Source organism: Trachurus japonicus, chromosome 13 (assembly GCF_045865225.1).
Source record: "Trachurus japonicus isolate A0001 chromosome 13, Traja_1.0".
NCBI lineage: Eukaryota > Metazoa > Chordata > Actinopteri > Carangiformes > Carangidae > Trachurus > Trachurus japonicus.
The window spans coordinates 30,769,593-30,782,490 of record NC_140919.1 but is presented as its reverse complement, the minus strand read 5'-3'; the positions used below and the strand labels follow the sequence as shown (position 1 = coordinate 30,782,490).

At 40.2% G+C, this 12,898-nt stretch overlaps 3 protein-coding genes across 3 annotated transcripts; 2 read left to right on the top strand and 1 right to left on the bottom strand.

The window, feature by feature from the left end:
- Nucleotides 1–2,098: 2,098 nt before the first annotated feature.
- thrsp (thyroid hormone responsive) lies at nt 2,099–2,804 on the top strand. Its single transcript, XM_085795934.1, has one exon. It carries the CDS (start codon nt 2,179–2,181, stop codon nt 2,596–2,598), a length of 420 nt encoding a protein of 139 aa, XP_085652060.1. The 5' UTR covers nt 2,099–2,178; the 3' UTR covers nt 2,599–2,804.
- Nucleotides 2,805–2,966: 162 nt separating this feature from the next.
- On the bottom strand, nt 2,967–4,716 carry ndufc2 (NADH:ubiquinone oxidoreductase subunit C2). Its single transcript, XM_085795935.1, has 3 exons — nt 4,441–4,716; nt 3,784–3,927; nt 2,967–3,159 (listed from the first exon to the last, which is right to left on the bottom strand). The coding sequence occupies exons 1-3, from the start codon at nt 4,577–4,579 to the stop codon at nt 3,110–3,112; spliced, it is 333 nt and encodes a 110-aa protein (XP_085652061.1). The 5' UTR covers nt 4,580–4,716; the 3' UTR covers nt 2,967–3,109.
- Nucleotides 4,717–5,433: 717 nt separating this feature from the next.
- Nucleotides 5,434–9,603, top strand: rab30 (RAB30, member RAS oncogene family). Its single transcript, XM_085795919.1, has 5 exons — nt 5,434–5,629; nt 6,849–6,947; nt 7,040–7,123; nt 7,219–7,402; nt 7,861–9,603. Exons 2-5 carry the CDS (start codon nt 6,855–6,857, stop codon nt 8,109–8,111), a joined length of 612 nt encoding a protein of 203 aa, XP_085652045.1. The 5' UTR covers nt 5,434–5,629; nt 6,849–6,854; the 3' UTR covers nt 8,112–9,603.
- The last annotated feature ends 3,295 nt before the right edge of the window (nt 9,604–12,898 follow it).

The following is a 12,898-nucleotide window of genomic DNA, read 5'->3' as shown; positions in this document are numbered from 1 at the left end:
TGCCAATCTAGCAATACATTTGTTGAGGTAGGACATAACCATGGCCTGGACCAAGGGTTTCGTGGTGGACTGAGTCAGGTAAGTGGGACAACTGAAAGAAGACCTTGTCATCAACGAGACCCAGGTTTCACTACTTCGTAGCCCAACTTTGGTTGATGGCACAGAGTTCAGTCTTGGAAAGTGTTTAGTATGAAGGTGAAATTTCTTCATTCATGAAGATATGTCAAAGAGACAAGCAAGAGATCCATGCAGGGACAGTGGGATCCTCTTGCAGGAATGACAAGTATGATGGTGTGTCATCTGCACTGCGAGCAGGTACATAATGGGACACCTCTTTGCAATACCAAACCATAAATTAAAATATACTATATATTAAGTAGCCTACATAAAACTATATTGTCACTTATGGTGTGTGAGGGGCACCATTATTTGTTAGTCTAGACTGTCAGTAATTGACGAATGCACTGATTGACCATTTCCTGGCCATTCAGAGAGCTCAAGGATGCCATCTTGTGGACGCAGATGGAGGAAGTTCAACTCATCAACTCCAGTCCATTCTTTATTGTGGCTCCTTTGCTTAGTTAGAAAGTTCTACTACATCCTCAATTTATAATGAGGGGAGAAAAATAGCATTCTTAAGCGCATAACTGGACCACTGTCAACAGAATGCAGGGTCTGTAACTATTGGGGTTTAGAAAACCTGGTCAAATTCATCACTCATTCACTTTAGCGGTAAGTTAAAGCAGATATCAGTGGAATGTTTTTGTTAATATAAGTCCTAAATAGTCCTATTTTCCGTCAGCAATCACTTACATGAAGTATTTCAGCCTAAACACGAGTCTCTCCGTCACTCTGCTCTGCTGTAACCCGAGGAGAAAATTTTCCTTGTGGGATACAAGTGTTATCCAATGAGGGGAGAGAACGGCATGAAGGGCTGTGTGTGCAGCCAAGGGATGCGCGTGAATGTGGTGACGTAGCACGAGGACCAATTGATACCTGACAAGGGCGGGGGCTGCTAACTCATGGTGCGTTCAAGGAAACTCGTACTTTGTGTTTTTCCTTCCTGTGAAGTCATACCAGTTCGATCTGGTACGAGTTCACGGGTCGGAAGTTACGAGTGGCCGTTATAGGGAACTTTCACAGACAACAGGACGGTAAAAACACGAGCTACGGGTTACCTGGAACGCTACCAAGTCGTAGTTGTGACTTGAAGCTGTAACTTACGGTTTCAAAAGCCTGCCTTGAACACAGCATTAGCCGAAACGGCCGTGCCCCTGATATCTGCTTTAATTCAAGCATGACTGTTTCAAACTACCAACATACTGTACATTGCTGCATGCAGACATATTCTAAATAATCCAAGGAACAGCTATCATATTCTAAATGATAATCTTTACCTTTCCTGACACAGACTTGTATTTTGTGTCTGAGGCTGTGTTCGACAGACTGTCTGCAGATCTTTCTTTTCCATTTGTGCAAAATCACTTCTGCAAACACATGATAGAAATGTAGCACCAGGTACCAGCTATTCTTTGGTTTAGAGAGGAATCAGACCCCAAAATAAATGTTTGCACCCAGGCATATTTGGACCCTTTTCATCCAGTGTTTGTGTCCCTCAATTTTACAATGGGATAAGAGTAGATTTTCCTATTTTATTTTTGCCTTGCCTTTGCAGCATTACTGCACAAACAATCAGACATCATAAGAACCTTAAATTCAAGCCTAGTATAAAATTATTTCCAAATCTAAACACAGGTGACCTTGGATTAACACTAAGGTTCTTTACCCCTGGCCAAAATCCATACCTCTCAGCTCCTCTTTTAAATCAGTCGATATCAAATCATGCTATCCTTTCTTACCAAGGCCATTCAAACAGCTATGTGCATGGTTAATGATTTGACATCGGCTCATTTTGGGCACACTGGTCAGACATCATAATGAACTCAAGAGAACCTGAAGGTTGTGTAAATAAAACAGAGATAAGGAGTTTGACTCCACATAGCACTCATAGTGTTCCTAAATGTATCGGATGATGCAATTGCACAACTGCACTGATCAACCCACTCATGCTGCTCATCATATAAATTCCCCAACTGCTCACAAGCCTTTGCACTGCACTCTGCTTCCTACTGTCCACCACCACAGCACAGGAACAGCTGACCACATCCAACTGGAACCATGCAGTCTGCCGAGGCCAGATTCAACAGGAACAGCCTTCTCTTGGCTCTGAGACGATACAGCAAAGCTGTCAGTGACATGGAACAGACCATCCTTCTGCCGAGCCTGCTGCGAGACGTGCCCACTGATGAGGTGTGGGACACTGAGGCAGCAGAGGAGTCGTGTGAAGACCTGTATGGAAACTACCTGATGCTCAAAGCCATAAAAAACACAGTGGAGAGTGGCCTGACTCCCTTGGATGACCACAAGACCAAGAACTCCACAGTGCTGGCCAAGACCCTGGAGCCTCTCCTCAACACCGATCCTGAAGCCCTCTTCTGCTTCCACCTGAAAGGACTGTTCTCTGTGATGAATGACCTCACCAAGAAGAGTCGCAGTCTCACTGAGAAATACAAGGACATCATTGGAGTTGCAAATTAACATGTCAACATGTGTCAACGCCAAGAAAACATCAGGTGTTTGTAAAAGTGTGGTATATGTAGCAAAGTCACCTGAACATCTCAAAGGTCTGAATTGTTTACATTAAATGAACCCATGTTTCTAACATTGCAAATATAGACAAATATGCACAACCAAAACTGGTGATTTTTGTCTCCATTTGCTCACTGTAATAGCCCATTGGAAACCATTGTTTGAAGATACAACAATACTGTAATACAAAAATACTGGCTGAATAAATTATGATGAAAAAATTGTGTTCTATGATTATGGTCACTGTTTTACACTACTTTCACACTATAAATATTATTTTGACAAAATCAGAGACATTCAGGCAGAAATTGTCAGCTTTGGGTATTTTCTTTTTATTTACATAGCTCTATTTCACACAATATATGACAGAAAGATTTCACAAAAGGACCACTGAAGACAGATGGCAGTCTGCAAATGTTTTCTCTCCACCTCCCTCTTCCATCTTGCAAGGTATGAACACTTAGCGCACAGCATGGAAAGGCTCCACAATGTCTGCAAAGGTCTTTTTTTCTGGTGACAAAGGAACCAAGAAAAAACAAGTCAATTACACACTTGCATAGGCCACTTTTTTTCTTTTCTTTTACCTCTAGCTGTTCTGTGAAATTTACAAATGTCCTACTGCATGTCAAATACCAGCATGGTGTTTTACATCCTGATACTGATCATGTTTGAAGATGCTGGTTTGTTGGGAATGCAAAATATATTAACAACAGAACACAACTGACTCTTCACAATACAATAGAAGCACATACACTTACTAGGAATAAAAAAAATGTGCAAAATGAACAAATTAAATCATTAATGTCCTGATACAAAGTGGTCACATGCTAGTAAATGTGGTTGTTTTTTATTTAAAAAGAAAAAAAGAGCACTCTGCTACAACCTTTGAGCATCCACTCCTGTGTGTTGAATGAAAGATCAACCTGCCACCTATGTATTATGTGTTAGTTGTTCAAAGTACAATCACTGATGTCCAGTATGATTTGCTTGACTGCACAGACAGTTGGATTTAGTGGATTGATCACTATGATGAAAGATATAAGGTTGCACAAAAGTACAATGAACATTATAAACAAAGCATTGGATTTTTGTAACCTCCATATGTACAATAAAAAATTTGAACCATTTCCTTACCCTTTGCTGCAAACTCCTCTGGGTGGAGTCTTATATACTCGCTCATATCCCGATCGAGTTTGGCGTAAGTGTAATTTTCATATTTGGTCAGGTGGTAGCCAATGAACCATCCAATGGTTGAGAGCAAGACTTGTCGATGAACACCTGAAGACGTCAAATAGGACAGATGGTGAGACTGTGGCAACACAACATGAATGACAATGTTTTTCAATGAATTAATGATTTTGTTATTAAATATGTAACAAAAAGTTTTCATGCCGCACTTATACTTCACCTAACCCTGACTCCCTACGAATAAACAACACCGTTCACTACAACAATGAAGTGAAGAATAGGCACTGCTATTAAGTCTGCACATGTAAACATGTACATGTTATTTAACTTGAGTCAGGCGAGACACACATAAATGAAAAACCGCATAAGCCTACTACAACTATCATAACATGATAAGCCATCGTAACAAGGTAACGTTACTGGTCTGCTGCAACATAGTCACGCTCGCCAGACCCTCGTCCAGAGAAGAGGCTGCAACACAACGTGCTAATTCTTTACAAAATACGACATGTCTAGTTATTTAGCTTTCATGATGCAAACCCCCTCTCCTTTCTTGCGAAGTGGACAAGTAGAGTCTGACAGCGAGCTAACAAACATGCTAACCTGATTTCAGCGGCGGCCTGTGGTTAATGGCATTATGAAGCAGCGCGGAACACCAGCCGACCCCGGCCAGCCACAGAGAGTTCCTGTTGACGATCCCCGGAGGAGGGAGAGCCTTCCCCTCGGCTGGTATCATGCCCATGGCGAGAAAATTTCACTTGGATTCAGATTATTTTAGTGACCTCCCAGCTGCCTGCTCCTGCTTTCACAGAAATCACCTCCGGTAGGAAATCAAGGGCACGCTGTGCAACCGCGATGAGCCGTCCGGGTGGAACATTAAAAAGAAACGCTTTCGTTCCTAGTACTGCGTTTCCTAGCAACCCGGGACAAAACTTTTCAGGCGATAACCATATCCTTTATTACGCTGTTGTTTTTATTATTCCTTCTACAGAAAATGCTTATCAATAAACGTTAAACGGAGTATTAAACGAGATCTCTCGGTTTAAGTGGCAGTAGAAGGTTTCGGTCATACAAACCCACCATTATCAGTAGTGATAATGTTACAAAATAGTCCTGAGGTTACTGGCTAAACTATGGTATCTAATATCTGAACGGTAACGTTATTGTAAATTTAATTAAACTTAATTGAATCTGATTGGAAGTATATCACTTTTTTATTTAAACCTTTATTTCGAACATGTAAGGTAGTATAAAAAAACTGACAGAAGAAAACAAATAAAATGCTCGAAAGGAAGGCTAGGCTAGGAAGAAGTAAAACAAAACAAAAAACCTTATATGATCATACCCCTTGTCATTTATTTAAACAAAAGTAAATTCTGCCTTTTCCTCTATTTTTATGGCTTGTCTGATACAGATTGCTTGATGTTTTTTGACAGCACCCTGCAAAGTTAATCGTAGGCATACCGGATGAAAAGTTAATTGGAATTACAATAATCACAAAATCAAATCAAAGTAGGCTACTTACGTTTTAAGAGAAGTGTTAATGTGTTATGATCTTTATTCTTTTTACAGTCTATGGTTATGATTAGATGCACTGAGTTAGTTTGCATGTGAACTGATGACATCATCGAGTGCAGTCCTCCTCCTCCTCCTCCTCCTCCAACAGACAGGCTGCTGCTGAGGATACACAGCCAGAGGAATAATGCCCTTCCCAGCGCAGGCTTTCCCCGTTTGATGAGGTGACCTATGCATACCAAGTAGTTTAAAGTCCGGGGACATCCCCGTGTTTTTGGTAAGTGCAAACTATTTCCAGGCTCGACATGCAGGCCTGACTCTGATTTTTCCTCTTGCATCTTCGGATAGATAGCTGAAAATGGCTGGAGTCGCACGGTAGCTGCTAGTTGCTACTGTTGCTAGCTTCGCCCTAATGGCTTTCAACTCAGGAGGAGGATCGTGGAGCATTATTGGGAAGAAACGTACCGTTAACTCAGATTAATCCTGGACAGACTGTGGTGATTTATTTTATTTTATTTTATTTTTACCTTGCTTTACTAAACCAGACAAAAGAATGAGGAATGAAATGAAAAAAGAAATGCGACACATGAAAATTTTGTATTTATATGCAAGCGTTTCCAGCTGAATTAACCCCTAAAATATGATATGCTCCACCGCATCAGGGTGGGAGATCCACACCGCCTCCCAAGCAACAGTTTGATTTCCTCTAAACGCTTCATTACGGGGAGATACTTTGTAACACAGCTACAGGCCTCATTCAGATAACAGATGTAACGGTGCTGCAGAGACTACTGCAAATGTCCATGTTACTGTCCCTGTTTACACGCGTTTAACATGCTGCTGTGTGATGTATGGATACTGACCAAAAAGACAGACACACTACTATCTAAATAAAATCTCTCTCATTAACTCCTCGATCCCCTAAAAGTGATGCACAGCTCCTTAAAACAGCAGCTGAGCTAAGCAAAAACATTCATATAACCTCTTCCTATGAAAAATATAAGAGGTGACAAAATATGTCCACTGTGTAACTGTCGTTATTCCTGCAGTGGAAACGCGCCTTATAGCCTACAAATGTGCCCAGTGTTTAAAGTGTAAATGATGTAGGCTACAGTACACACCCAAAATAATGCATTTTATCACATCATCAGCGTCACAGACAGGTTAGTGTTGTCACATCAAATATTCATTTATTAACACAGACTTTTACGTTTAGTGAGCAGTTGGCTAAACTTACCAATCCGCTTGTGTTAATGAGCCAAATGTGTGCTCTGACACAGACATTTAAGAGCAGAGCCAGGACTTACTGACGTGTGTCAGTGAAAATTTTCTAGGTCAGATGTCAGTTATGATCTCCCCTGGTGATGCTGGCCTGCTCACCAGTTCCACAACAGTTTAGTTTCACCACTGTCCAGAAGTACAGTTTTTGTCCAGATTGGATTACAGTGCATTTGCTCATCTCCTTTTTTTTGTTTTTTTCTGTTTTTATTTTACAGTTTAGCATGAGCATGGAAGATTATGACTACCTGTTCAAAATAGTTCTGATAGGAAATGCTGGAGTTGGGAAGACATGTCTTGTCCGGCGCTTTACTCAGGTTTGTATTTGTCTGTGTTTCAGACTTTGGAGTTATTACACAATATTAAACTGTATTCCAGTATAATACAATATAATATATAATTATTTCAGGGCCTTTTCCCACCTGGACAAGGGGCTACTATTGGAGTAGATTTCATGATTAAAACTGTGGAGATCAAAGGGGAGAAGGTCAAGGTAAACAAAGATTTAAATTTTTTTTTGTCCATAGAAAACCATGTTCTGTGATAGTCCGGATGGACTCTTGCTCACTTTGAATATCTGTTTTCCAGCTGCAGATATGGGACACAGCTGGACAGGAGAGATTTCGCTCCATTACTCAGAGTTATTACCGTAGTGCCAATGCCCTCATTCTTACGTATGACATTACCTGTGAGGACTCCTTCAGGTGCCTTCCAGAGTGGCTGAGGGAGATTGAGCAGTATGCCAACAACCAAGTGGTGACTATATTAGTCGGTAAGAAACTTTCACTTGACGTTTGCTTCAAAGACTGGTGAACCTCTTTCATCATCACACTCTTTGGTCTTTGTGAGGAAGCAGAATAACTGTGCACTTTATTTTACTCAATCTGACCTGGTTTTCTGAGCTTCCCTTGGACGTAAGCATGACTTACTGAGCTCTTATCAGCGGTTTCTTAAAAGATTTGCAAAAAGCAAGTTCTACCTTTGTTAACGTACTTCTTATTGTGCGAATTCTCTGAAATGTCTGAAATCATTTTTGTCTGGGATAAAGGCTCTCACATCTTTTGCTTTCATCCATCCATCCATCCATCCCACACACACACGCACATACACCCACTCCACTTCCAGCAGGCTCATCCACATCTATCTGCTGTTCAGAAACACAATCTGTGTTGTGATTCAAGAGGCCACATTCTAACTTGTTGATGAGACAAATGTGTGTATGTCTTCCAGGTAACAAAATAGATCTGGCAGAGAAGAGAGAGGTTCTCAGACAGAGGGCTGAAGACTTTGCTGAAGCCCAGAGCATGCTGTATCTGGAGACCTCAGCCAAAGAGTCTGACAACGTTGAGAAACTTTTCCTCGACCTGGCCTGCGAACTCATTCGAGAGGCCAAGCAGAACAAGCTGGATAACAATGACACTGCCCCAATGCCCGGCGAGGGTAAAACCATCAGTTACTTGAGCTGCTGCAGCATCAATTAGAGAGAGCTCAGCCTTCTGGCCATGGTAAATGAGTAGCCATTGACTGTAGAGGGCAGATGGCCGAGCCCCAATGCCTCCGTCCCTCTAAGATGGCATAAAGCCACTTAGTTCTGTCATTTCTAGTCCCATGCCTTTTTTAAGCTATACAGGGGAGATAGTCAACTTTAGTTTGGCCTTCCAGGAACAAGCATTTTAAGATGCTGCCATTATGGAGAATATTATCCTCAGTGCAACAGGATGTAAAGTTTGTCTGCCTGATGCATCCAGGAATATCGAGTAGGGCTCCATTTCGTCCTTTCATGGTGAAATGGCAGAATTTTTCCTGTTTGGGTTTTAGGCTCCATCATTGTCATTAAACATCAGTGTTCACCAGCAGTATTATGTGAGCGAAAAGCTCTACCAGGTATTTTGTTACAGATATAAGCAAAGCTGACAAAAAGCTCCACAATCATAGGAGGTTATCAATCAATGGTAACAAAATGTTTACACACGGTATGTATTTGAGATTACCAAGATGGTTCAAGTTGCAAAAAACAAAACAAAAAAAACAACAACTTTGCAAACTTTCCCTGAAATCCGTTGCACAATCATTTCTTTCCCACCAGTTTCCTCTGCTCTGTGAACTGCATACAACACTATTAACTTAAATAATTTCTGAGTAGTTATTTGCACCTGTCATTTACAGACTGTGAAATATTTGTTCCCAGTAGAAGGTTTTTACTTGCTGCTAAAATATGTTTTTATGTCAGATAACATCAAATTAATCATTCGTATAAATACTACATTGAAACTGTATTCTGTGACGCCATTGTTTTTTTCCCCGTATACTTGCAGTGCTTGCGATTAGTCAGTTGATTTAGTATGAAGCAAGTGGAAAGGCTTCTTTCAGTCATCAATAGAAATTATGAACGGCTTAATCACCATTTTTTTGTGAGTTGTTACTTTTACCCATCAACGTGAATATTTCTACCTTTGTTGGTGCTGTCTAGCCATGAAATTGTATGACTTCTTATTTGTTTGAAGCAGTTTGTTCATGTAGTTTCGTATATGACTTGTCGTATTTCATATGCTTTTATTGTGAAATTTGATTGTCCAGCATGTTTTGCCATAATTTGTAGTGTCTAACTTTATCTTTCATATATTTGCCATAACTGTAATGTACTGTATTGCACAATGCCATATACTGCACACTTATTTTTATTGTAACATTTTGTTTTTTTGTTTTGTTGTACAGACTCGTAGTACATCTTGGCACTTTGCTTTTATACTTTTAATTTTCAGTAAACCCTTTGTACATGGCGAGCATTTTGTTTGGACTTTTACCTTAGACTTAACAGCAGTTACTTACTGGTAATTCCTTGCATCCTCTTGTCAACACAATATGGGAAATACAAAGGAAAACACTATTGGGATGTTGTGCTTCTTTTCCTTTATGTGTACAAAATAAACCCTAAAATTACTCTGTACATTAACATTAAAAAATTACACTAAATATATGTGTTATATGTTCTTCCTTATGGACAACAACTGTACAGTCAATCATGTACCGGTAGTTAAGTTATAGTACTATTATCAGCTTTTTTTTAGTGTATCTTAAGTGTAAATTAAGGTACACTATAAAATCTGCTTTGGTGCAGGTGAAGTTTCATGAAAATTGTGTTTTTAATGTTTCATCAGATTACATAATGTTTGCTTTTATGCAGGTGGAGAGGAGTCTCAGTGGACCAGTTTGGTGCAAAGAGAACACCTCAGGTTTACACTCTGGTCTTGCCAACCACTTACAAACCAGTTATTTTTTCATCGTCTTTATTCTACTATTAGTATTAGAGTTAACAAGCTTTATAATTTCCCATTTAAATTGTTTGACAGTGAATGGTTTGGCAGCACCTAGTGGTACTTATGGTAATAAACCAAGACCTACATCTCTGGAACCTCTTAATTAACACAGGTATGCTTAATTACAATCTGTGGAAGAAGTGTATGTTTCAGGTATTTTTGACTGGTCGTGGTTTTGTTTGCCAATTGGGTTTTATTGATTTAAAAGCATTCTGTCTTTTGGGGGCATTTGAGGTTTTGATTATACTTCCAACAACACAGTCTGCCAAAGGAGTTTAGTCCCTCAGCACCAATTCAAACCTCTGCACCACCTGAACAACTGTAAGTATCAGAGCAGAACACAGGGTGTTTATCATATCACTATGTCTGTGGGCAGGTAATCCCAGTGAGTTCATATCTTGTGTAGGTGCCACAATAATAATACATTTATAATAGGCCTATATTGTATTTATAACGCGCTTTTACAAGTGCTCAAAGATGCTTACATAAAAATATCGACAAATCAAAATATCAACACAATTAAGATACACTCAAAAGAGATATAAAATGAGAAGAGGATAAAGGAACAGAAAATATTTAATTTACAGATTAAAAGCCAGTTTAAAAAAGTGGGTTTTGAAGGTGTAGGGGTCTGTAGAGTCTCTGATGGGTTTGGGGAGTGAATTCCAGAGGGTGGGGGCAGCAACGGTGAAGGCTCTGTCCCCCCAAGTTCGGTGCTTGGTCTGAGGGGGTAGGGCAAGGAGATTTCCTTCTGAGGATCGGAGGGCACGGGAGGGGGTGTAGTGGGGGGTGTAGTTGAGCAGGTCTGTGAGGTAGGTGGGGGCCAGTGAGGTGAGCAGGAGGATTTTGAATTGTATGCGGTGTGAGATGGGGAGCCAGGGCAGTGTTTGGAGGACAGGGGTAGCCTAATGTGTTCTCTGGAGTGGGAGTGGGTGAGCAGGTGGACTTTGACTTTGAGGACTTTGGATGATGATTTGGATTGGATAATTAGTGGGATATTGCTGTCTGCAGGATTCTTTTTTAATACAAATTACAAATTGCCTTCCTGTGGTCACCACATGACTACTAGATGTAAGTTTATTATTCTGAAATGTCGATGCACTGATTGATCTTGGTGGTAGGTCAAGGTCAGTGACTTCTCAGAACACTTTTTTTTGCCATAACTCAAAGCTTCACATAGCAATTATGACAAATTCACATCAATGATTATCATTTAATATAGTTGATGATAGACAACAATGCAATCTGAAACTTTTCTAAATGATTGAGGTATACAAATGTGACATTCAAAGCGTTTCTGTACTAATAACAAGAGGCAAGAGAAAACAAGTGAAAAAAGATGCATCTCCAATAAATACATACTGTCGGGGCATACTGATTAACATGCATGATGTGTGGTGCATTTTTAACCAAAGCACTTCGCAAGTCGTTATCCCCCCTAAAGGAAATGCAATCTATTAGAGTTTCTCCCTCTGGCAGCTCATTTTTAAGACTGTTTCTTTGTTGATTTCCTGTGATAGATGGGCGAGGCTCTTACTACAGTCACATCCAAAATACTCTGATTTCTTTTGCATCATCCAGTCTAATAGTAATAATTTTATCCCCAGCAGCTGGCCATTTAATTGCTGATTACACTCAGCGTGTTTGTGTGAACTGAATATTTAACCATCCATGGAGGAGCAGTGTGTCTCAGTTAGCGTGTCCTGCAGAAACAGAGTTGCAGGACATTTTGCTGAGGTTAGTTCCCTACAAGAGCTGCGAACTTTGTGTGTCAACGAGGTGGATTCAGTCAGTAAAACCCAGTAAGGTAGGCTATATGAGCTAAGTAGATGTTGTTATTGGCATAGGGCAAACTAAGACTTGTCAATCACCAACATGTCTGGCATTATTTGTCATATAGACACACAATACCATGATGAAGCTCACATAGGTCTATGGTGTCAGCAGCACACAATATGCCTCCTCTGCATCAATGCCCCCAAACCAATTGCTGACCCCTTTTCAAAATCAATATCAGCTACTGGACAGATGGAAGCTCAGTTTCATAAGCAAAGAATAGTGGCCAATATAGCAGCAAAAATCACACAATGAAATCACACCTTAATAATGATGCATTATAATTAATAAGTAGGAGTAGGGCCTATTATTAAATACAAACTAGGCCTGCAAATTAGTAATAATCAAAAGACACATATTTCACTGTAACAATTAGGCTATAAATGAATATCAAAATATTAATCCAAATTAAAGTGTGGCTACCTGCAAAACATGCAGATAGAAATTATTCATTTGTGATAATAATTCATTTATTGAGCTAGCTTCAAACATCAGCCAATGAAACCTCTTCCTTTGGACAATTTTCAAAGGCTCTTCTAATGTTAAACCAAAGGCCACTTCATCATTTTGAACCAGATACTCTGACGTTTTCCATTAAAGGCACTGCAATGTGACAATCTTTCTAATCAGTAGGCCTAGGCTATATAATGAAAAAGTATAAAATGTTTCAAATAGCCTATATTGGGCACAATGTAGCCTACAGCTTTTCCTTTGCACGAGGTAGACAGTGCAAGACCATAGACTGTAAAAGTGCAAGACACAATTTCCATTTAAAGAATACGGAGACAGTTTAGTTGTTGTTGTTTTTTGTTTGTTTCAATGCCCTGTTGTAGCCTAAAACTTTGTTAGTGCATCTTTAGTGACCCAGCCAGTCTGGCACAATTAGCTTAAGACTGGAGACAGCTTTGCACGGCGCTGGGAGATCAGACACTGTCGTGAGCTTGTGGAGGGTGTCGGACCTGACAGCAGAGCTTTTATCTCCCACCCCTGAAGTCACCGGCTGTTCCCGTCCAGGCCGCAGTCTAAAACGAGCGCAGCTTTAAATCTTCCTACTCGTTGAGAGATGGCCGTGTTTCTCACGTCAACGTGCACATGTAGAACTCGGTCTCCCAGCA